Source organism: Phalacrocorax aristotelis, chromosome 10 (assembly GCF_949628215.1).
Source record: "Phalacrocorax aristotelis chromosome 10, bGulAri2.1, whole genome shotgun sequence".
NCBI classification, from domain to species: Eukaryota; Metazoa; Chordata; class Aves; order Suliformes; family Phalacrocoracidae; genus Phalacrocorax; species Phalacrocorax aristotelis.
The window spans coordinates 4,984,079-5,006,213 of NC_134285.1; the positions used below are offsets into that span (position 1 = coordinate 4,984,079).

Sequence of the window (22,135 nt, forward strand, 5' to 3'; positions counted from 1 at the left end):
CAGAAAGATCCTGGAGAAAAATATGAGTGAACGTATAAGCAACCATGAGGATAATAAAGTGTCAAGGAACTGCCAGTATGTATTTGTCTGGAGCAAATAATAAATATCAAATAATCTATTTTCCATTTTGACAGTGTAATTGGTCAGGTGGGAAAAGTAGATATGATCCACATTGATTTTAAGTAAGGTTTCAATATGATTGCACACAGCCCCACCAAAAGCAAGCAAGAGAAACAGGATCTGAGAAAAATACTAGACATTTTGACTTGAACGCTTTAAAAAAGAAAGTCAGAACATTGTTACCAATAGTTTGCTAACAAACTGGGAGGATGTACTAAGTAAGCACTCATAAGACCTTATGAATTAGTCTGACTCTGTTCAATATTTTCATTAACGACCCGGCTGACGGAATTGCCAGTCTACTTGCAAACTACAAAAATGAAGCCAAATTGTGAGTGGCTGTGCTTTAGAGGACAAGAGTGTCATTTAAAGTAATCTTGATAATGAGGATAGATGGTCTGGAATCAGCAAGATCAATAAAGGCACCTGCGAATTATCACACTTAAAAAGAAGCAGCTTAATGTATTAATGTACATATAAAAGAGGGACTGACTGACCTGGAAGTGTGCTGCAGCACAAGGGTAGGAATTAATAGTGGGTCGTAAACCTATGTAGTTATACCATCAGTGTTGCCCAAAAGTGAAGTTAGGACAGTATCTACTGTCCTGGGATGTGTTACTGGGAATGGACTGTGCAAGATGTAGGAAAGGACAGCCTACATGCTAAGCATGCCAAACGCTCTTCAAGGGACACCCTTCCCCTTTCCTTCCAACCCTGCATTTGTACGATTTTATCATCAATGTAGTGGCAATGAGCAAGAACCAGCTGAGAAGTGGACGCCTTGCACAAAGCACTCTGCAAAGACAAAATAAAAGAGAGTTCCTACTCCACTGAGCTTGCGACTTCAGCAAATAAGGCTGACAAAGTGCAGCAACATGAGACATTGGAACGCAGTCGGGAGAGCAAAATCTCTTTTGTACTTTCTCATCATTTCTTTCAAATTATTTTTTTTCTCCTTAACCACATCCTGTGATTCAAAACCCAATCTCTACTGAGAGCAAGCTTCTAGGACACACAGTTCCTTAAAAAAAAAAGCAACAAATCAAACCCACAAGACAACCTGGAAGCCAAGCTTCCTTGCGCTGCAGAGAAACCCTGCGTGGATCTGTCTCTGACAGCTAACCGTTGCCAAGCTTCACACAGACTCTTTCTTGCGCTCAGAAAATCCCTGCGGTGTCTGCCTTTGGATCCCATTTGATGATTTCCCTGCATCTTCAGGCATCAGGATCACCCTCTGAGCACTTTGGGAAACTACACACCTGAGCAAACACTTTCCAGTTCTTGACTCAAGATTTAAATGGAATGCAAGACCGGTCCTTTATTTAAAGGGATGCCACCAGCACAGTGCCATTTGAAGTAGGCACCTTCCACCCAACAATGAAAGCTTTAGGAAATATTGCCAGAAGACTACATGCCAGCCTGAATGATGGCAGTGAAATTAGAAGCAGGAAGGCCTGGTGGACTGAGAACTAAACAAAACCCAAAAGCCTTCATTTCTCTTTTTTTATCCCCCACAGTTGAGAGACAAATCTTTACTCACCAGCTAGAACTACTGTAAAATATGTTTAACATCAGCAGAGAACACAAAATTGCTTGGCAACTATTAGCTACTTTTATTTTGGAGGCAAGAATGGATTCTTACATTGTAAAAGCCTTCACATTTTAAGTACAAGTAGCTGCTGGTGAACATGTTGCAAAGGCAACCCAAGAGTTATGAGGGCAGGAAGGTAAGAAGGTTTTTAATGAATTTCTGTCATCCCTTGCTGCCCCTATTTCCCTTGATGAAAAGCCAGATATGAGTTAACTCCTTGTGACCTGACAGAACGTATTATCCAAAGGAAGCAATAAAACAGAAGCACACATGAAACTGAAACACTGGGCATGCCCTGAAAAGGCAAACGGGGGGAAGGAGGAGAAAATCCAGCTCTCCCCTGCTGCAGCTCAACGGGCAGGTTTCCCAACAGCCAGCCACATGGGTTACAGACCCAAAAGCAGATGGGAAGAGAAATGGCAATTCAAACACAGTGCCACTAATGGCGTGTAATTCTGACTCCGGAAAACACACACCAGGGAGCTGGGCAGACTTTTCCTCCTCACCACAGGGTACCATGTCTCTCAGCTGACACCAACATGTTTTATTTTCTTTAGCCATGGATTTGCTTTTGTGTGGTTTCTAATCCAATATGCAAGGGGAAGGAAAACGCAACAGCCAGAGCTCGCTCTGACCTCCAGCTCCTCTCCTCCCAGCCTTGGGTTTGCTGCTCCCTCTTACCCAGAATAATTCCATTGGGCTCCTCTGGCGGCTGCCAAACAATCCGTACGGATGTCAGCCTCACCTCGGGGAACACCAGCCTCACAGGCGGCCCGGGGGCTGGAAAGAAAAACAGAGATCGTGCTAGCAAGCATCGCATGTCAGAGGAACTACAAGTTCTCTGCTCACCTTATACAGAAGGCAGCTCAAGCTGTATCTCACCAAAAATAAGTAGATGGTTAAAAGCGTATACATACATACATAAAATAAATTTATTCTGAGGAATCTTGTCCATGGCCAAATGCCTCCAGCGCCCACGGACACCAAACACAACACAGAACCAGGGCACCCTACAGTGTTTTACTGCTCCTGTGAAATGCGTTTAGCAGGATGCTCTGACAAAGGAGCTCTGGCCTCTGCAAGAGTTATCTCCCAGCAGCGTAGCAGGGAGTCCCTGTGAGCCGGCCGCATCACCACTAGGTAACTGATTACATACTATGAAGCAAGTCACCGAGCTGCCTTTACAGAGAGTTATGTGTCAGCTTAATCTGCTTTATACCTGTTGGAATTGAATAATATCTCCTCTCTGTGTCACCAGCACCAGCTTTGAACTGCCTTCTGATTTTACATGTGCATTTTAAACACTTAGGTCTGAGCAGGAGAACCTGAGGCAGGTGAGATGCACATTAATACAGACGGCTGGTGGCTGCACTGACCATCCCAGGTTCACAAGGTGAGAAGATGCTCATTCATACATTAGCATCCACAAAATTTCCCCTTCAGCACAAATTCCACCTGCATTACCCCTGATGATACTTTTAATTAAGTTGAGCCCAGAGGAGACACACATATTTATGTCAGGGTTATCGAGATGGAAGAACAGTTTGTATCATTTGCCAACACGCACTTAAGGAGGGATCTGCTATAATGGGGTTATCTAAAACAAACAGTTTTAAATATTTCTCATTATAGTCTGATATGTACATTTCAGTGAGTGCTGCTTCTGTCCCTGCAGAGTTCTGCTAACAGTAATTTCTCTTTGTTTCCTTTCAAAGAAAAGCCAAGTCCCCACAGAGGCAGTGTGCTGAGAAAATGGCTAAAAAGACGTCAGGGAGCTGCTGTCCCTGTTCCCATGCCCGCTCCTGTCCCTCCATGCTCTTACTCCTTCCTTGCACTCCATAGAAAATGTCTTTCTTAAGCCAGAAGTCTGAATGTGTTTTCAGCCCAACCAAATTACCTTAATGAAGTTGCTTGTAGAAACCAATGTTTATTCCATTACTACTGAAAAGATTTTGATGACGAAAGAGACTTTTTTTGTTGCTGCTGTTCATCTTCATTGGGAGTAATAAACAGAAGCCTCTCACACTGATATTAACCTTCATTTAATACGGAAAAGGTAATGAAACTAAACGTAACTTTAGCATCTGCAGAGCCAAAAATATTTTGAGTTGAATTAAACATCTGTAAAACCCCATCAGCAGGAACGCTCCCACCACAACGATGCGTGCAGACAGCACCGGGCCAAGGGGCTCGCCTGGGTTCCTTCAGCGTGACAAACTGCACTTGAGAGTCCCTGAGCTCATGGGAAGCACTGGTTGCAAAAGGAAGCTGGTATGATCATCTTCCAGGGCCAATGCCTTATTCTTCTGGGAAAAAACTGAGAATGGATTACTGAAGTTGCAAATTCCATCTCTCTCCTTCAGTCCAATCAGACCCAGATTTGTTTATTGCTTTCAATTGCAGCACTCCTTTTTTTTTAGGTCATGATTGAACTTCAATAGGAATTTATAATTGGGCTCTAAAAATTGTCTTCAGTAGAAATTGTCTACACGGAGCTTCAGAGTACAATTTTAGAATATTTCTTCCCCTTCAACAGCTGCGGGGAAAAAGGGAACAGGGGACTCCTGTTTTCTGTGTTCTTCTCAAATCCTCAGCCTGTGACCAACAGAATAGTGCTCAGTTATACTAGGTAGGGACCAAGTTATTTAGGTTCAAAGTTGAAGAAAAAAAAAAAAATCCAAATAGCCTTAGTTTGGGCTTTTGTCTACTTCCATCACTAAAAGAAAGCAGTGTTAAAAGGCTGGATCAAATAAGACAAACTTACCATCATCCTTGGTTCTTTCTATAACTGCAGGAGAGCTGGGGACTCCATCTCCGATACGAGTGAACGCCAATACCTGGATCTCATAGAGCACGTATTTCCGCAAGCCAGACAGCAGGAAAGACTGAGTGTGGTTACCTCTTACTACTTGGCTCTTTGGTTCAGAGTCTAAATCTTTTGCTTTGAAAAGTATCTGCAGAATAAATACATATAAAATATATACAAAGAAGAAGATTTTTATGTGAGGACTGAAAAGAGGGGTATGCATTTTTAGATTCCTCCTTTCCACAAAATATGAGATTATATTCACCAGTCATCCCTTTAAAAAAAAAAAAGCACACTTCCTATATCTTCTCCAGCTGATTTATGAGTAATATAAATATCCAGCAGGTGAATAAAAAAATAACAGATGCAAAAACATATCCAGGTAATGCATTAAAAATTAAGCAAGCATGAAAGTTCAGCTGCATACCTTGTAACCCAGGACAAGACCATTCTGCTCGGACTCGGGGACTGCAGTCCACGTCAGAAGGATCTGGGTCGAACTCACGGCTTCAGCAGAGACATTCTCGGGAGGAGCAGAGGGAACTGGAATCACACAGCAGAGCCAAAAGCAGAAATAGGTAAGACATACTAGATAATTTTGGTCCATCTCCCCATCTGCTTGGGATTGTTCCAGGATCCCACAGAACAGTATTCAAATCCAAAAGGACCGGAACAGGTTCTGGACAATCCCTTCTTCCATTGTATTCATTCTACATCTTCTTTATATCAGCCTGCTTTGCAATTTCTTGCCAGTTCATCTCAGGAATCACAATATTTGTGAAGAGCTAAACATTTAGTACTAATCAGTGTCTACAGATAGACAGTAAATACAGACAGATATAAATAAATTTCAAGTATATTTGTAGTAATTAGAATCAAGTTTAAATTGCTGGACTTCTCCAGGAGTCTATCTCCTAGTATTTCTTTCCCATACATTTTATTTCCCTATGCCAAAAGCTAGAAATCTTTATGAATGGGAGTTTATCTTACGGTACGATCTGTTCTAACAAGGAGTTTTATGCCACCCTGGCTTCCTATATTATCTGAAAGGAAATTATAACATCTTGTCTAGAGTTAGCAATAATTTTAACCACTGGATTGCACTCCCAGTTCAGTGAGAAGTTCTTTAACCTCTAAGCCTTTTGATTATGTGATAGTGCTCAACATTTGCAATACATCAATTATAGACAGATACATTAATGCAAGGTGTATTTTCAGGGACTGATATGGTGTAAATGAAAGATATGCCTATTTCATTTATGTTGCAAAATTGGCTCTTATGAAACTACAAACATCATTAGAACCGATGGCACAGGAACACTGTAATTTTCTCTGACTTGAGAGGAGAGCAGACTTGCATTTTCTCATGCCATTGAAACTCTAACCGCTGCAGAACCACCACACAACTGCAAGCTTTTGTAGGCGAGCTTAATAGCGTGCCGTGTTACGCAAGCAGAATTGGAGGCTATTTTTAAGAGTTCACATTTTATGCTGCCCTTTTGCATATTTTTTTTTTTTTCATGTGGCGTTTCCAACATCGGAAGGGTACAATCTTTTCTAAAGCATGATCCACCTGTCAGACCTCAAGAGAACGTTTCACCAAGTTACGTTACACAAGTACTTATGGACAGTAAGGCTTGATTAGGTCCTGAATATATCACAAAAAGGAGCACAAATCTCTGCCAAAAGTAATGCTTTCCCTGCTGTCCGAATGAAAGAACAGATCTGCTGTTTTGAAGGCGAGCTCCTGAGGCTCCTAGCAACATGAACGAGATAATGAGTATGACACCAGAATTAATATAAATTGAAAAAAAACCCGCACCGCCCCCCACCCTCGTGCACTCAAGGTTAACAGCAGAGATAGTAATTTCTGAAACAATTTCCCTGCTACCAATTATTTGGGACATGAGAAACAGAGCACCATCGCCCAATACTGCAGCAGACTAAACCCCAATTTTTTTTCCCCTCCAACCCTGAAGTGCCTTTTTTTTTTTTAAAAAAAAAAAATCTTCTCCCAGATTTATCCCCCACAAGGATATAATTACGCTAAAGGAAAATAGATTGCCAGGAGCCATGAATGTCTTTGGATAGCTGCCATAACTTTATCTGTAGATCTTCACAAAGAGCTACTCCCACATGAATCACTTCTGGAGAGAGAAAGGGTGGAGGTGGGTCGCAGGAAACCAGAATGCGTAGAGGAAAGCAGCCCTTTCCAGCCACATTTACTTTTATTTTATCTGGTTTGAAGCCTTTCAAGAGAGAAAAAAGTTTCTTTATTTTACAAATACTTCTTTTCCTCTTTGATCAGCAGCCACTAGATTTCCCGAATTCACAAAAGATGGAGGCTGTGCCTGGGCTGGCCCTGCGTGCATGCTTGCTTTGAGGTGTGTGTACGATCACGCTGCTGGCAGGGGGACTCAGAAAGCTAACAAAGGAGAGAATGGTCTATGTGAAAATTTATTAGCCCAGGCTCCTCTTAATTCCCCGTGACAGCCAGAGCAGCTAAATGTCCCCTCTTACTGGAAAGAAATCTAAGCCCAATGCCTAAATGGTAAAAATGTGTTCACTGAGCAGGCTTTAATTCTCCAGTTCTCGTATCAGTGTTAAGAATTTTATTCTAATATGGATGTACGAATTCAGGACCTGCAAGTGATAATATGGATCTTACTGTTGCCAGTCTTTTATCAAGTAACAAGACTTTGATCCACCCTTTAAGAATGAATTGAAACATAACCTTAATTTCTCCGACCCCTCTACTCTCTCAGGATATCCTGATTCAAAGAAATTATAGTTTGCTAAGACTAATTAGTGGCTTGAGAGAGGCATATAGAACCCTCTTTCCTCTGCAAACTCCTGTCTCGAACGCTGGTTTCCTTAACTATTGCACTGAAGACTTTGTTGTAAGCTCCAAAGCTGAGTTCTCATTAGTAACCCACAAGAAGAGTACAGAAGCCAAGCAACAGTGTGCAAAAAAAATCTCAGGGCTTTAACAAAATGAACCAGAAATACCGAAACTAAATGATGAGATAATCCAGCAAACTGCCAGCAGCACGACACACTTTGGAAGATCAAACGTAGGAAATTACAGAGTTACTGGCGTTTTGCACTGGAACTTCAACAAGAACTCAAGTTTTTAAGGTTATCTCTGTTGGCATCTATGATCATGCATCCTCTTTCTACATCTGACATAGCCATACTTGATATATAGTAAATGATGCTGGTTTATGTCTCACTGGGCCAAAAGCAGCTTTTAATAAGCGAGCCTGTATTCTGGCTTTCTAGGAAAGCTAGATAGTGGAATGCAGTGGTTCTCTCCACTTTTGCAGCTCATTTTAGCTGAACATCCATCACTGTTTTTGGGAAGTAAGAATTAAGCTGGTATATTGTACATCTGCTGTCAATTAAGATGTGCAAATTTAGTGCAAGGTTCATGGCAAAAGCAGCATAGCTGCAGTACCCGACCATTTTGCCTATAAAATTAGATACCTCAGGCCAAATTCTCGGCTTGTATAAACTGACAAATCCCCGCAGTGACATTGGACCACATCTGAATTATCAAGCGACGCTTTATCACACCACAGTAACTGCTTCATGAAGGTCAGCCTCTGAATCATCAAGAGGTTGATCTTTGCCATAGATATGTGACCACGCTGGTATAGTGGCTGATTTTGTAAGACTAGTGTACACATTCATGTGGCTGAGTATTAGGAGCCCAAAATTATTAAGGCACCGGGTTATCTGTATTTGAGAGGAATTGTTTGAAAATAAGAAGGTTTATATTTAAAAGGAAGCAGCCCAGCCCTGTCAAGGTTGTTCTAATACATTAGAGGTCTTCACATTTTCTTGCTTTCTCTATATTGTACCTACTATCATTTTCAATTTATTGAGTGGAAACCGAGATTGTTACTCTGCAGTTGTTTTACACTGTAAAATTTAATGAGTTATTTCATTTCTAACATTATAAAAACATTTTTGGATTGATAAAACCTGTCCTGTTCAAAAATCCGAATTCATCCCCCTCCATCTTCAGCTGCTTGAAACCTTATCCCAGATTTTCAGTTTAGGGTTTCCCAACTGTTTTCTAAACCTGGGTTACCAAACCCCACAGCATTATTTATTTTCTCATAGTTTCTTTGGTGTCAAGATGTTTTATATTCAAGAGCTTTAGAAACCAGAGAGTACCTGTAACAGCATGCTCCTTTATTGTTAGCATGTGTGCTCAGCTATTAGTGATATGACCACAATCCAAGAATAAACAGAAATGTTCAAGTACAGCTTTATTTTTAATGAAGATTTTGGACTCCAGCGGCCGTACTGTCATTAGGTACCACAAACCGATTCAGTGCCCGGGCTCTAGGTTCTCAGGCTGCTTGGACAGCATAAAACACCGAACTGTGAGTTTTGCTGATGAACCACCATGTGATCCTGGCCAAGCCACCTCTGGGCAGCTGTGAAGGATGCTTACAATCTGCAGCGCCAGGCAAACCCGACTTCCCACAAAATGGAAAAAGAAATATTTAGGAATATCTCCTTTTAAAGTACTCTGAAAACATAGGTGTTAAAATAGAGTTTTTCCCACAAGTTCAGAAGTCAGACCTAAAAATGACCTTTCTCTGGCTTTGGATATCTTTCATTTGCATTTTAACCTCATTTGACTGCGCATACAGGTTAATTGCAGATTCCCTGAAGTTCTCTCACGCAGCTTGCTGCTTAGCCAGCGCTTCTTGTATATTCTAAATCTAAGAAGGTACAGCCAAAAGTCCAAGCCCTGACATGCTCTATTCAAGAAATCAGATGTTGGTATCAAAGAAAACACATGAAAAAACCCAAATAAGTCCTTACGGTCTACATCATAGCTTTGCGTTATTTTGATCCCGGTACCTATGTGCCCCCTATAATCAGTTTCAAGTTAACCCTTCTTTTAATACTATAAAAGAAAATGCCAAATACACACGTAACCTCTGATCTTTAGATGCTGAGCAAGAGAACTATAAACCTAAGGTTGTATGAAATCATTTAATCTTAGTATTTACTACATATCAAAAGAAGTGTTTGAAGAGCAGCGGAAAGGAAAAAGTAGAGCATGCGGTATCTTTTTATTGCAATACAGAACACTTCAAAACTATTTTGTCTGGGTCGTGCTATCTCTAACTTTAAACAAGGCATGCTTGTGCTGAAATACCTCTGGCAATAGCTTTCCAATTACTACTTCCCAAAAAGCAACACTTTAATGGAGGGGGATGACTTTGTTTAGCCTTCTCCTCAGCTAGTTCAAAGGATAGTTATCTGAACCATCAGACCAAATCCTGCTGCGTGCAGCACATTCACGCTTCACACCAAGTAACGCTGCGTGGTACAGAGTGCACAGGCATGCATATGTATGTCTATAAGTGTAGGGTATGTGTGGAATTAAATTCCAAAATGTTTTTAATGAAGAAAAATTGACAGGAAAAAAAAATATCAGTGTGGAACCCTTGCATAAATACAGGTCACAAACAGCTTTTATTATTAAACTTTTCAACCATATATGTCATCCATTTTGTTATTCACTTGCAACATAAATTTTAATTTATCAGGTGCATGCAGCTAGAGAGCAGCTTTCCAAGAGCTGTCTTTACTGTTGCTACTAAGCTAACAATAATTTACTTCTGCCTGAGATTGAGAGTTTGCTTCTGATATTTGAAGTCTCTATGCTAGTATGGACAATTCAGCTAGACAATACAGTACTTGTGCTCTAGGTTATGTCTATATGCAGGTTATGTCTATATAGCCTTGTACACACAATTTTAGAAGGCAGGGTTGAAAACATGTCATCAAAAGCTCAGATAATGATTTTATTTCTGTGTGGGTAATCAGCTCTCTAAAATACCGTGTGCCCTTTTAGAAACATTTGGTGCTTGAATTAAAATTTCAGATAATCACGACTGTGAGAAAATCTGCCCCAGCCTAGAAGCAGAGAGGGAAAGGGGGATAATGAGGGGCAATGGGGTACCAGGGAGGGAGAGGAAGCAGGAGAGACCTGCTCAGCCAGAGATGGCTGTATGGAAGCTGCTCGTTGTGTTCGCACTGCTGCCAGATGGGGAGAGGTTGTTTTGTTTGCTTTAAATAACCTGCAGGTTTACGCATGAAAGCAGGGTAGGAATAAAATAAATAACTCCCTCAAATGTCTATATGTCTTTTTGCCTTCAGTGCATCTAGAGATTGTGGGTTTTTTCCATCATTTTAGATTTAATGGATCAACAAGCAAAAAGAAAAAGCTGAACAAAAGGGCAGAAAACGCTGAAGTTCTCAGACGTGTCCTTCAGAGCAGACGTGGTGCTTTGACTTACCAGACTCTCGCGTCCGACCTCTCACTACTTCGCTCCATGGTCCTGCCCCGATGGCATTGAACGCCTGGATCTGCAGTTCATACTCTGTCCACTCCTCCAGATCTTCAATCGTGTACTCTCTTTCCAATCGGTCATTAATAACCTTCATCAAGGTGGGAGGCTGCAGATCCACACGCCAGAACTTTACCCTGTACCCCACTGACTCTGGATTGCCATTGTACTGCGTGTCGGGGAGGGGCTGGCAAACGACACAAAGAAAAAGCACAATATTCCTATGCAGAACAAATTGCCAGGGCTTTCCTAACAATATACCAAGGCTGTCTGAACTCGTGTAAGGCCATAGGAAGGCAAAAAAGATCGAGAGGTTGGTTTTCAGTTTTATTTATGTTTCACCCTCTCTAAATTTCTGTGCTGCTTGAAGTTTTCTTTTAATTTTTTACCTTAATTTTGAACCAAATAGATACGCCCACAGAACTATGCCATTTGCTGTGGGTGTATCAGCAGAGATGATACGAATACAATATATTTCAGAGCGTTCTGATTAATTATGGAAATGAATGATAAATTGCTGAAGCATGTGACAAATTCATTTATCGTACTTTTTTTACTTTTTTTCTGACTCTCTGCCTACTCATTTATCAGCAGAGATTTATTCCAGTATTCTAACTCCCCAAGCAATTTCAGAGATTAAAATATGAAATAATTAGCCTACTTCATGAAGTTCAGAGTTTTTCCCCGTAAAACTAACTACACGATGCCACGGATGGCTGAGGTTCAGTTCTGGATCACTGGGAAAGTTTGATACACATTAACATTTCACAGCTTAGAAGACTGTATCCCGCAGGCAAGCAGGGCTAGAAATGTGACCCTTATTCTGTAGGAAGGAAGGAATCCCCAGCTCCCAGAGGGACACAGATTCACCTGCAGGTCTTGAAAAAAAGAGATTAAACACTTTCAAATACTGGTGTTATTAAGCATGAAAAAGATACGTCAGGTCATTTTTAGCTGTGGCTGTTGCTCCTCCTGAACTCTGCGCAGTTTGACTCATGAAAACCAGGCTTCCAGGTATCACAGCAAGGAAACACAGTCTTAAAAATGTTTTAAAGGCTCTTAAAAGAACCTTGAGTTAATTTTGATGTAAGATATGTAGGTCTGGATATAGTACCAAAGGTTTAACAACATGGGCAATGTTAATCATGTGGTAAAGGCATGAGTGAGTTATGTGGGTCCTACCAAATGAACTGCAATGGCTTTTCTGTGGATACTGAGGTGATACTGAGGTTCCGTTTGAGGTTTTGGTCTTTCAAGGTACAGAATTAAGTGCAGTGTCCCACTGAGAAACTGAAATTATTCCTTCCTGATGGGAGAAAAGCCCTCTGGTTTCTAGCCTGATTTCGACTTCCAGCCATAATGAGTTTATGCATGGAAAAGCTAACATTTGGGCAAAAGGAAACCTGTGCTTCATCAACTTCATACCACAGTAACCCCAGTGGAAAAATCTGCCTAACAGGGGAGAAGAAAAACCATTCTGAAGCAGCTTAATTGCCAGTAAATCCCAGTGTGGCAACTCTGCAGGTAACTGAGACAGTCAAAGGGACACAACAATGTCATCAATCACGGCATCTTTGCAATTAATCAGCTCTTTCTATGCTTTATCACATAACTCCACACCCCTTCACATAAATATCATCTTCCTACAGGAGCGGAACATGCAAACTTTGCTGCCTTTGAACCGCGGCTGTTCAGTGCCTGCAGGACGATCGCCAGTGGCCGGTGTGCACCTTCTGGGGACTGTTTTGTACGAGGCAAACAACTGAGCCCTAGGAAACTGCAAATGGGCTCAAGCATTATATTCCTGTCCAACACGTTGCCCCAGACTGTGGAACTAGAGAGTCTCAAAAGCCAAGGTTTTACACACAGGCATATATTCCCCCGATGAAGTGGCAGAAGTAGTGGCAGTAGGCAATTTAAGTGATTAATAAGGCACTTAAGGTAAGTCTCAGATTTCCAACTAGTCTGAAAAAGGAAATAATTTTGCGGTTACTCCTTGCACCAAACGCAAGTGAACAGGATTCCTGCCTGACTCCCTGGGGAAGCAGCCACGTCCCAGGCACCAGCACCCGGCCCCCTCCATCCCCGTTCCTCCTCTCCAGCTCACCACCCATCGCAGCCACAGGCTGGTGTCGCTGGCTGTGCGCACGGTGACGCTCCCGGGGGCAACATCTGGCGGAGCCTGCAGCGTCTGGATGACACGGGAGGGCTGGCTGAGTGGGCTGGGGCCCACCACGTTCACCTGCCGCATCCGGAACCTGGAGTGGGGGAAAGATGCGGTGCGTGCTGTAACAGCTCAGCGAATGGTACCTCTCCTTCCAGAACAGGACGAAGATGGAGAAATACAAATTAGGTCTTTCTAAATGTTCCACAAAGGTTGTTGCATGCAGGTCCCCTTTGTATTCAGTGCTGAATGCTTTATGGTAAGTGCTTTCAGATCCTCTCAGGTATTAAAAAAAATGAAAATGAGATTAGCTTAGGGTCTATTAGAAACTTAGGTATTTGTGTGAGAAATTTATGTTAATTATACCAAGCCTGATGAGCTTATGCTAGCAGTAAGTGATTTTTCTCTTGCAATGCTTGTACAATACATTCAGAAAGGCATTAAAATATCAAACTTCAGATATTCTCATTCCCTGTCAATATAAAAAATATACTAGTGATAACATTTCCCCTCAATTACTGGTTGAAAGAAGCTGATTTATCCCTGTGCTGCATTTTCAGCCTTCCTGCACAAGAAAGATTAAGTTATTTAGTATGGATATGCATCTTTAAAAAATACCCTGTCTGCTTGAAACCATCTCTTCTACAATAGAATATCCTCCTGGGTCACAAAAGATTTCTCTAAATCTTTTTTTCAGGAAGCACAAAATAATTAAGACGTGCTGTACATTTCAGATACTCTCACCCATCACAAGCAATTAGAGGTATCCAGCACTTGCACATAAATACATGACCTATTCATACTAAACACTTAATTTTTGGACCTAATGAATGAGCTTGGGAGAAGGGTGAGCTAGTCAACATCGCTGTGTTTATTTATCTGCTCTGATCTCCCTAGAAAATGCGTTAAAAGGAACACATTAAACAAACACTGTCCTTGATTTCACTCTCTAACATTGGCACAAAGAATAGAAAAGAAACTGGCTGATAAAGATGTGGTCTGATAATTAGCTCTCATGTTGTTTTTCCTCAGTGGCGATGACTAAAGCTGACCAGAGGACAACAAATCTGTTTGGCAACAACTTTCTAGGTTTCAAAAAATTGTAGAAAATTGCTCTACACTGAAACAAAACTAAAAAAAGCTCGTATCTGTGCATGCATGAGAGAAAAAAAACGAGGCAAAATTCGCGGAACTGCTTTGTGATGTAAAAAAATCAGAGAACTGGAAATGTGCAAGATCCCAGCATAACTGGGGTCACTACAGAATTCAATGGATACAAGAGAGAAACGAGATGTAGCAGTAAAATAAACCAAGAACTTTAACAATAGGAAAAAACCAACGACCCCAAGTTCCTCACATACTTCCTCATTATTTTCTATCCCAAAGACATTTCCGTACACCTGCTAGGTGTGCAAGTCTTTCCTATTTCGCACGGACACTGAACATTGAACTCTGGTACGACCTGCGCTTTACTATTCACCTCTGTCTTTTCAGCTTTAAGGATTCACCTTTATGAGGAGAGCAAAATCTTTTCAACTTGAAGATCATTTTCCTAAACCTCTGCACTAGAAATCTCTGCTCAAGTTCAAAAATTTTCAAAAAGCTTTTAGCAAAATGTTTAGCTCTTGAGGGTGAGGTGCAAAACATGTCAGAGGAGAGTTTGCGAGAAATTCAGTATGTTCTCAGGCTTCTGACTAAGGGAAGAAAATTGGCATACCAGCACTGGATTAGCTGTAAATTATATGAGCTTTACATGGCTACACCTACTACTAACTCAGCTCACAACAGCACATGGACTAGCTAATAGGCCCGCCAGCCAGCGCAAAATGGACACCTTTCTAGTAAGCTGATTTAACACATGCCACTGTAGCTCCTTGCAACCAGCCTTTACATTAGCAAACTATTTCATGAAAGCATTTTTCATTAGGATTGGGTACCTCAAATTCTCAAATCTTGTCTATACTAAAGCAACACATCACTTGAATCGAATTGATTTGAAAATCAATCTCGTTTAACTGGGGTGTGCCCATAATGTAGCTTCACTTCAATCAGTTTAAGCATTGCATATATCTATTAAGCTTAACTTGGTAAATTCTTATAAACAAAGGTTTCACCTAACTGATGTTACCAAATTAAGCTAAATCAATAAACCGATGTTTAAACTGATGTAAATATGTAATTACAAGTTTGCACCAGTTTAACTGCAATTGATTTGTCACTGACTGATGTTACACTGGTGCACCCTGTAGATGAGGGAAGTCACAGGATATCAGTTGCTCATGAAAGGATTCCACTGTGCACTTGGATTTCCTTTTTAATATTACAAACTGTATTGTATGTAAATTACAATTAACTATATCAGACAAGTAATTTTAAATATAAACTATGAAAAGAGCCAACCTTTTCCCTTTTGTTCAGATTATAAAACACAACCAGCTGTTTCTGATTAAGAAAGCTGTTCCATGCTGCTATTTACTAATTTTTTTCATGCTGCAGCTAATTGCCTGCTGTTCTTACCTGTAATGAGTATAAGGAGTAAGGTTTGGTACCTCCAGCATCTGAGCATCAGGTTCATTCTCCACCTCACGAAGACTCACCCACTCTTCTTCATCACCCAGAACACCAACCTGTACATGGGAAAGGTAAGAAGGAATACAAAACAGACTATATACATACACGCACACATATACATATATATATGTAAAGAATTATATATCTCTATAACCTCTCTTCCAATGTGTGTCATCACAGCAGTGGAAGGACAAATGCTTTTAAATACCGATTACCCAGTTAATGTTAATTTTTATATGACAAGGCACTAGTTATTTGAAAAGCAACAACACAGCCAAGTTAGCCAAATTTCCCAGTACCTCTTGGGACTTCACTGGGATTCCCTGATAAGATCTATTCCAGAAAAACAGCATGAGAGTGCTAATACCCTGTTCAATCTCCCTGCCACCATACAAAAGTATCAAATAGTAATATAACAAAATGAAAAATAACCTTGATAATAACTCACAGGAACCAATGCATACTAAGTAAGTCTCAATAGAGGCAAAATGCCACAGAAATTAAAACAGAGAAACAAGAAAAATGTCAAAGAATAAGTGTTTTAACCTCATCTGCAGTTCTGCACTTAGACCAGACTTTTCCATGTGTAATCCTTTGTATTAATTAATCACAACATGTTGCCCAACATAGTCCCCTCAGCTACGGCAGTGTCAGAAGGGACAAAACGGCGGTGAGAATTCATAGAATCATAGAACCGTTAAGGTTGGAAAAGACCCTTAAGATCATCGAGTCCAACCGCTAACCTATCACTGCCAAGGCCAGCCCTAAACCATATCCTCAAGCACCACATCTACCCTTCTTTTAAATACCTCCAGGGATGGAGACTCCACCACCTCCCTGGGCAGCCTGTTCCAGTGCTTGACAACCCTTTCAGTGAAGAAGCTTTTCCTAATGTCCAACCTCAACTTCCCCTGGTGCAGCTTGAGGATGTTTCCTCTCCTATTGCTTGTTACTAGGGAGAAGAGACCGACCCCCGCCTCACTACAACCTCCTTTTAGCTTGTTGCAGAGAGCGATAAGGTCTCCCCTCACCCTCCTCTTCTCCAGGCTAAACGCCCTCCAGCTCCCTCAGCTGCTCCTCATAAGACTTGTTCTCTAGACCCTTCACCAACTTTGTTGCCTTCTCTGGACATGCTCCAGCACCTCGATGTCCTTCTTGTCCTGAGGGGCCCAAAACTGAACACAGTATTTGAGGTGTGGCCTCACCAGTGCGGAGCACAGGGGTGCGATCACTGCCCTGCTCCTGCTGGCCACACTATTGCTGACACAAGCCAGGATGCTGTTGGCCTTCTTGGCCACCTGAGCACACTGCTGGCTCATGTTCAGCCGGCTGTCAACCAACACCCCCAGGTCCTTTTCCTCCAGGCAACTGTCCAGCCACTCCACCCAAGCCTGTAGCGTTGCATGGGGTTGTTGTGACTGAAGTGCAGGACCAGGCACTTGGCCTTGTTGAATCTCATACTGCTGGCTCTGGCCCAATGATCCAGCCTGTCCAGGTCCCTCTGTAGGGCCTTCCTGCCCTCCAGCAGATCGACACTTCCACCCAGCTTGGTGTCATCTGCAAATTTACTGAGGGCGCACTCAATCCCCTCATCCAGATCATCAAAGAAGATATTGAACAGGATCGGCCCCAACATGGAGCCCCGGGGAACACCACTCGTGACCGGCCACCAACTGCATTTGCCTCCATTCACCACCATTCTCTGGGCTCGGCCGTCCAGCCAGTTTTTAACCCAGCACAGAGTGCACTTGTCCAAGCCGTGAGCCATCAGCTTCTCCAGGAGAATGCTGTGGGAGACAGTGTCAAAGGCCTTACTAAAGTCCAAGTAGACAACATCCACAGCCTTCCCCTCATCCACCAAGCGGGTCACCTTATCGTAGAAGGAGACCAGGTTAGTGAGGCAGGACCTCCCTTTCATAAACCCATGCTGGCTGAGCCTGATCCCCTGGTGTCCCGCATGTGCTGCGTAATGGCATTCAAGACGATCTGCTCCATGACCTTTCCTGGCACTGACGCCAGGCTGACAGGCCTGTAGTTCCCCGGATCCTCCTTCTGACCCTTCTTCTAGATGGGCATCACATTCGCTAGTTTCCAGTCATCTGGGAACCCCGCAGTTGACCATGACTGCTGATAAATGATGGAGTGGCTTGGTGAGCTCCTCCGCCAGCTCCGTCAGTATCCTCGGGTGGATCCCATCCGGCCCCATGGACTTGTGAACATCCAGGTGAAGGAGCAGGTCAGGGACTGCCACCTCTTCAACAACTGGGACTTCATTCTGCATACTAGCTCCATCTCCCAGCACAGGGGCCTGACAACCCTGTGAAGGCATTACTTTCCATACAGCTTTCTGGAGTCATGAAGGCACAATAGAAAGGCCAGATTCTGTCATGGGACCATGGAAGATGGCAGCTTCAGCAGGCAGGGTTGTGTGCATAAGAGCCACAGTAGAAGCGTGGAGACAGAAGAGAGATGGTAGATGGCTGGGCTTCGCTCTGGAGATCCACAAGTGCTGAGGCACATGGGACCTTAGTCAAGACTCCCTGACAGAAATCCTCAACACTGTGCATGTTTACTCTGATGTTTCAACCCTATCCCAAAGGGCAGTTTCTGTAGTCCAATTCCCTCACCCTACCCTGGTATCCCCAGCCATGGGCTAAAGGATATTAGAGGGCACACAGGCAGCTATTCCTTTTAGTGTCTATTTACAGACTTACTATCCATGAAGATGCCTAATCCTTTTTTAACCTTCTGACACTACCTCAAATAGTAGGGGCAACAACTTCCAGAAGCTCACATCCCACTGTGTAAAGAGCTATTTCCTTTAATTTTTTTTAGGCAGAGCTCTTACAAGTTCTGTACACTAGTTTGTGTCACAGACACTGTCAAAGCACTCAGTAGGCAACGTAGCCCAAAGTGTCTAGCATACCCCAAGTACTTCAAATAGAAAATTAGGTTTCATTCACTCTTTTTTTTTGCCCCCTTCAGGAGAAGCAGCCTGATTTATTTATAGATGTTTCAGTTCTTCGCTCACCCAGGACTTGATGTGCTGCATATTTATGTTTGTGCATGAAGAAATGACACAAGGAAAATTAGGCCAAAGAAATAAGTTCTGCATTGCACTGTGAAAGAGGCCTCTGTGATCTTCCTAGCAGAGGACTGCTTTCATGTGGTTGCACAGGTCTTGAAGGGCCTTTTGGCCCTGTTGGTTATCAAGGACGCTGCCACACACCAAACAACAAATAAAATAGATGCCAGTGAAGATTATGGGCCCTTTAAAATTCCCTGTCCCATCTGAGCCCAATTTTAGTAAAGTCCATGGATGCAGAAGCTTAAGGGAAGCAAGCTGAGACAGGTCTGCGTGGTAAAAGAGAACAGCCCTAACCTGAACCCAGAGAACAAAGAGATGATAAAGAGAATTTATATAAAAAAACCCAAACCGAAACCACCAAACTACTTAAACAAAGAAAGGAAGAGAGGGTTGATTTCAGTGAAGGAAACACAGAACACTTTTTATTAAAAGAGTTTTTGATTAATACTGTAGAAAGCCTATAGTAAATGCTTATTTTTGTGAAACACACTGCTCTTAACAGCATCACCTCAAGTGCTGCAGTAATTGTATAGCAACAATCCACAGCGCTTTGGAGGCTGCAAATAATCCCCAGTAGTGAGTCCGTCTTCTTTTTGTAGTCTAAGAACAGTAAGAGCTTTTTAAAATATTTCTTGCATAGCAAAAAAAAAAAAAAAAAGACCACAGGTTTCGATCGTTATGCAGCAACCCGCAGGTCATTAATACACATTAAGGACCACGTGGTTCAGACCCAGAGGCCCACAGCACTGTGAACAATTGACATTGACTCAAGCTTGAGAGGTGCCCAAAACCCCCTGCCTGTTTTGCAGACAGACATTTACCAGCTGGCTGCAAAGGTGGAAATATTAAAGATCTTTTACTGATTGAGAAGCAGCAAAATCTTGTATGTGCCCAAGACTATGGCAAGACCCTTGAAAGGTGTCCCAGGAGACAGCTTTCTGGTTTTGAATGCTCTCCCTAGTAGGAACAATGGATGCAGCCTAAGAGGAAATGGCAGACACCAACCAAGCCCAGCACGTTGGTTGTTCCCAAGCTCAGGAACCAGCTGGTAAACAGGCGGCCACTACCTCTACTGGGAGGTGGGGGTCCCAATTAACCACTTTTGGACTAATTTTCTGCGAAAAGGTAATAACAAAGGGGGGCGGGGGGGAGAACCACAGGTATAGTTCTGTGATTCAGCAAAAGATTTTAAGAAAAATAGATCAGGAACTTGCTTTAGTTAGAATAATACCTTGCAATGTTCCCAGGATCTGGTGCCAGCATTTGGGAAACTAACTCAAAGGGTTAGACCTACTGAAATCAGTAGCGTAATTTAAGTGCGCTGCTTTTGTGGGGATTTTTTGCGAACTAACAGCATGGAAGGGTGAATGGCTACAGGGTAGCTTGGTGAACAGCCTGGGGACTTCTGCGTGACCTCTGACTTATGTAGTCACGAAACTCTAGGTCGCTGCTACTCAAAACAAGATTCACTTATTTAGCAATAATCTCAGAAATGAGTCTTGGAAGAGAACCTTCAGTGATGGGCTTCTATATTTTTAACTTCCACAAGATCTATAGCAGATTCCAAGTTTCAGGCTCTTGAAGGAAAAGGAAATTATTTTTGCTGAAACACTCTGATGTCAGATCAGAGGAAACGTATCGGTTTCAAGAATCAGAGTACAAAGGGATTCCCACGGGGCAAAAAGAACTACAGGCAGTGGTAAGGATAAAAGAGTCCTTTGAGGGGCAAGAGAGTCCACTATGAGCCACTGTGCATAAAATAGAGTTAATTTGGAGGCTTCTTTCTTGTAGCTGTGTTTTGGATAACAGAGTATGCAAACTTCAGAAAAGGATTATGTTTGTTGACAGATGCACACATATTCATGTGTGCATTGTTTTAGGAGGCAGATGAGAACACACCCACTACTTTTCTGTTACTGTCAGCATAAAAATCCCTTAAGAGGTGCATTCTACATCTTAACAATTCTCCTCACAGTAAGGCCACAAACCCCAGGAGGCCCCAGGACTGCCAAAGACACTTATGTCCACCAGGACATTTCATAGGGTTCTCGAGAATGATCAGCCATCACAAGTTAGCACATATTCATTCCCATCTCTCAGCTGTTCCCAAGGCATTACATTCAATAAAATGGCATATTCATTTATTATTACAGAAATGAGATAGCATAAAACAATACTGTAAGTGATGTCAGAACCCTTTACTTTTCTATGCATTGGTTTCTCCATTTTTAGCAAGGAAAATGTTACATATTTTATAAAATGACTTAACGCTTTCTGATGGAATGTCCTGTATCAGCAAAGTTGCAGAAATTTTACTTGAAAGGAACCAAAACCTATTAAAATTCAGAATGAAAAAATAATTTGCTGTGAGATTTTGTATAAGACAGTGACGCTTCCAAAATTTTGAACAGTTACAAAGTACTAACTGCAGGAAAGGAAAACACAGTGTTTCTGTACACGATAGAGGTACCCTGTGTTCTACTATAGTTCAAGATATGTCAGAGTTTTCATTATAGAGGTCCATAACTCACACATTTGAAATCGCTTTGGGAGAAATTCGGTTCACGGGATGTCAGCCTGGGTGCAATTTTTTTTCTTACAAAATCCTTAAATCGATTCAGCCATTTTTGATTTAAAGATTGGCAAAGTTATAAAATTGTCGGAGTTTCAGACACTTTATTTACCAGCTCCAAAGTAAAAACAACACCAAGACAACCACCTCACACAATGGATGAATCCTATCTGGGTCACTGACTTCACCCACAAAACCAGATAAATTCATGGTTAAGGTTACAATGTCTTTCCCAACTCACAGCTTTACAAGCCCATACAGCCATAATGCTTTTACGCAAAAGCTCTCTACATTAGCCCACATACTCATGGCTCCATGACTTGCAATACTGCTTTATTAGTGGCCTTCAGCTGTTCCACAGGTCTTCTGCTGTCTGCACAATAACATTAATCATCAGAAAAACACACCAAACTCAGCAGACGTTAGCCCAGCTTTCCTAATCAGCCACCAAGAAAGCTTGGTGCTGTGGACCGAGCCCCTACCAAGGCACCATCACGATGATGTCATTTATGTACTTCTCCTGACAAAACCCCAGGAAAAATCTAGCATGAGAAAAATTAGCTGAAACCTGATTGCAGCAGTAGAGTGTGCAAACATGAAAACCATGTGAACAACAATAGGGATTCAGTGCCATTCTTGGTTGCAAATTGCCAGAAAAAAAATGTCGACAATATATACTCTAGCTGTATCTGAAAGTACTGGATGTTTGGAAGGATTTACTGAAATTCTTTGGGGATGAGATATTACCTGTGAGTGTTGATGCCACATGACAGTTACTGCTGATCCTTCTGAACAAGTGTCAGCAGAACTTTTAAATTACATATATTGCTCTTCTCTTTAATT

General features: G+C 42.0%; 1 protein-coding gene across 3 annotated transcripts in view; it reads right to left on the reverse strand.

Annotated features, from left to right (window-relative positions):
- SDK1 (sidekick cell adhesion molecule 1) overlaps positions 1–22,135 on the reverse strand; it is a 417,626-nt gene that overhangs the window by 70,718 nt on the left and 324,773 nt on the right. For all 3 annotated transcript variants that reach the window (XM_075104852.1, XM_075104851.1, XM_075104853.1), the window contains 6 exons: positions 15,579–15,688; positions 13,005–13,155; positions 10,847–11,084; positions 4,945–5,060; positions 4,476–4,665; positions 2,393–2,491 (listed from right to left, as the gene is read on the reverse strand). In XM_075104852.1, the coding sequence (XP_074960953.1) occupies positions 2,393–2,491; positions 4,476–4,665; positions 4,945–5,060; positions 10,847–11,084; positions 13,005–13,155; positions 15,579–15,688 (904 nt within the window). The remainder of the gene's footprint in view (positions 1–2,392; positions 2,492–4,475; positions 4,666–4,944; positions 5,061–10,846; positions 11,085–13,004; positions 13,156–15,578; positions 15,689–22,135) is intronic.